This window comes from Sinocyclocheilus rhinocerous, unplaced genomic scaffold, assembly GCF_001515625.1.
Source record: "Sinocyclocheilus rhinocerous isolate Xijiao unplaced genomic scaffold, SAMN03320098_v1.1 scaffold151, whole genome shotgun sequence".
NCBI classification, from domain to species: Eukaryota; Metazoa; Chordata; class Actinopteri; order Cypriniformes; family Cyprinidae; genus Sinocyclocheilus; species Sinocyclocheilus rhinocerous.
The window spans coordinates 164,616-165,913 of record NW_015638943.1 but is presented as its reverse complement, the minus strand read 5'-3'; the positions used below and the strand labels follow the sequence as shown (position 1 = coordinate 165,913).

Here is a 1,298-nt window from a genome sequence, read left to right as displayed (position 1 = left end):
AGAGAGAGACACAGACATCTTAGTGCACATTATGATAGACAGCATTACTGTTTGTCACAATAGGTTCCATTCATGAAGTCTTTGATTTTGGTCTCATTAAAATACTAATTTATTATTATTAAATATGTCTATATATAGGGTTTTATTGATTTTTCCCCCCCAGTATTAGTTATTTGAATACATCAAGATAAACTAAATTAAAAATGTTGAAATAAAATAGTTTGTTTTAGTCATTTTTATTTTTTTTTTTTTTTTTTACATTTCTCTAGTTTTCATGTCAGTTATAGTTTTACTTCGTTTTTTAAAACATGTCTACATAGTTTTTTATTTTTATTTTAGTTTTCGTTATTTTAGTACATTTAATAATTTATTATTATTAAATTAATTTAGTATTTTTAAATATCTCTATATATAGTTTGTTATTGATTTGCAAAATTCGTTGCATTCTAATTTCAGGTGTGCGTCAGGCAGCTTATCAGCGGCACACGAGATGCGATGATGATGTAAGTGTCGTTGCATTGTAATGTTTTTGTTAGCTTATCCAGTTGAAGCCACTAGATGCGGCGCTGCTACGTTGTTCATTAAAAATATTGCAGGAAAAGAACAATCAATGCGGGGAAGATCTTGTTTACGTCAAAACTGAAACCAAGCCATATCACATTTTCTAGAGGGACATCTATCAGCTTTGCACTAACTTACTTATCTTCTTAAGACTTTCATTAATTTTTGCTCCTCAATGCATGTTTCTAAATGAAGCGTAAAGGTTAATGTGTGTGTGAGTGTGTGTTGTTGTTGTTTACCATTAGTTTAGCGTGATTTACGTTCCAGGTCAGCGTCGTGAGGCTCCTGTTTCTGAGGTCGACCACAGAATCCTCGATGATGTAAACCGAATGCGACAGATTTCCCGGGAAGACGCGCTCCGCCCAGCGAGGGAGACGACTGGTCTTCGTCAGGAGCCGCCGGGACAGGAGCAGGTTATCCGGCGTCACCTCGCGGAAAAGTACGTCCTCCGTCAGAACATGAGTGCTGAGAGAAACACGCTCACAGTGTCATATAGTGCACAAGACAATCAGATAAAAACAACAGAGAAGCCATTGATTTAGATATGTTGATTATATAGATTTGGAGAAATGTAGCATTGCATCAGTGTCTCACCAATGGATGTGAATGGGTGCCGTCAGAATGAGAGTCCAAACAGCTGATAAAAACATCACAATAATCCACAAGTAATCCACAGCACTCCAGTCCATCAGTTAACATCTGGAGAAGACAAAAGCTGAAACAAATCCAGCATTAAG

The 1,298-nt window shown here is 36.3% G+C and overlaps 1 protein-coding gene across 1 annotated transcript in view; it reads right to left on the bottom strand.

Moving 5' to 3' along the window:
* The window catches only part of prelid1b (PRELI domain containing 1b), a 6,604-nt gene that overhangs the window by 2,374 nt on the left and 2,932 nt on the right, over positions 1–1,298 (bottom strand). Inside the window, exon 2 of the mRNA XM_016565482.1 lies at positions 801–1,026. Coding sequence (XP_016420968.1) covers positions 801–1,026 — 226 coding nt within the window. The remainder of the gene's footprint in view (positions 1–800; positions 1,027–1,298) is intronic.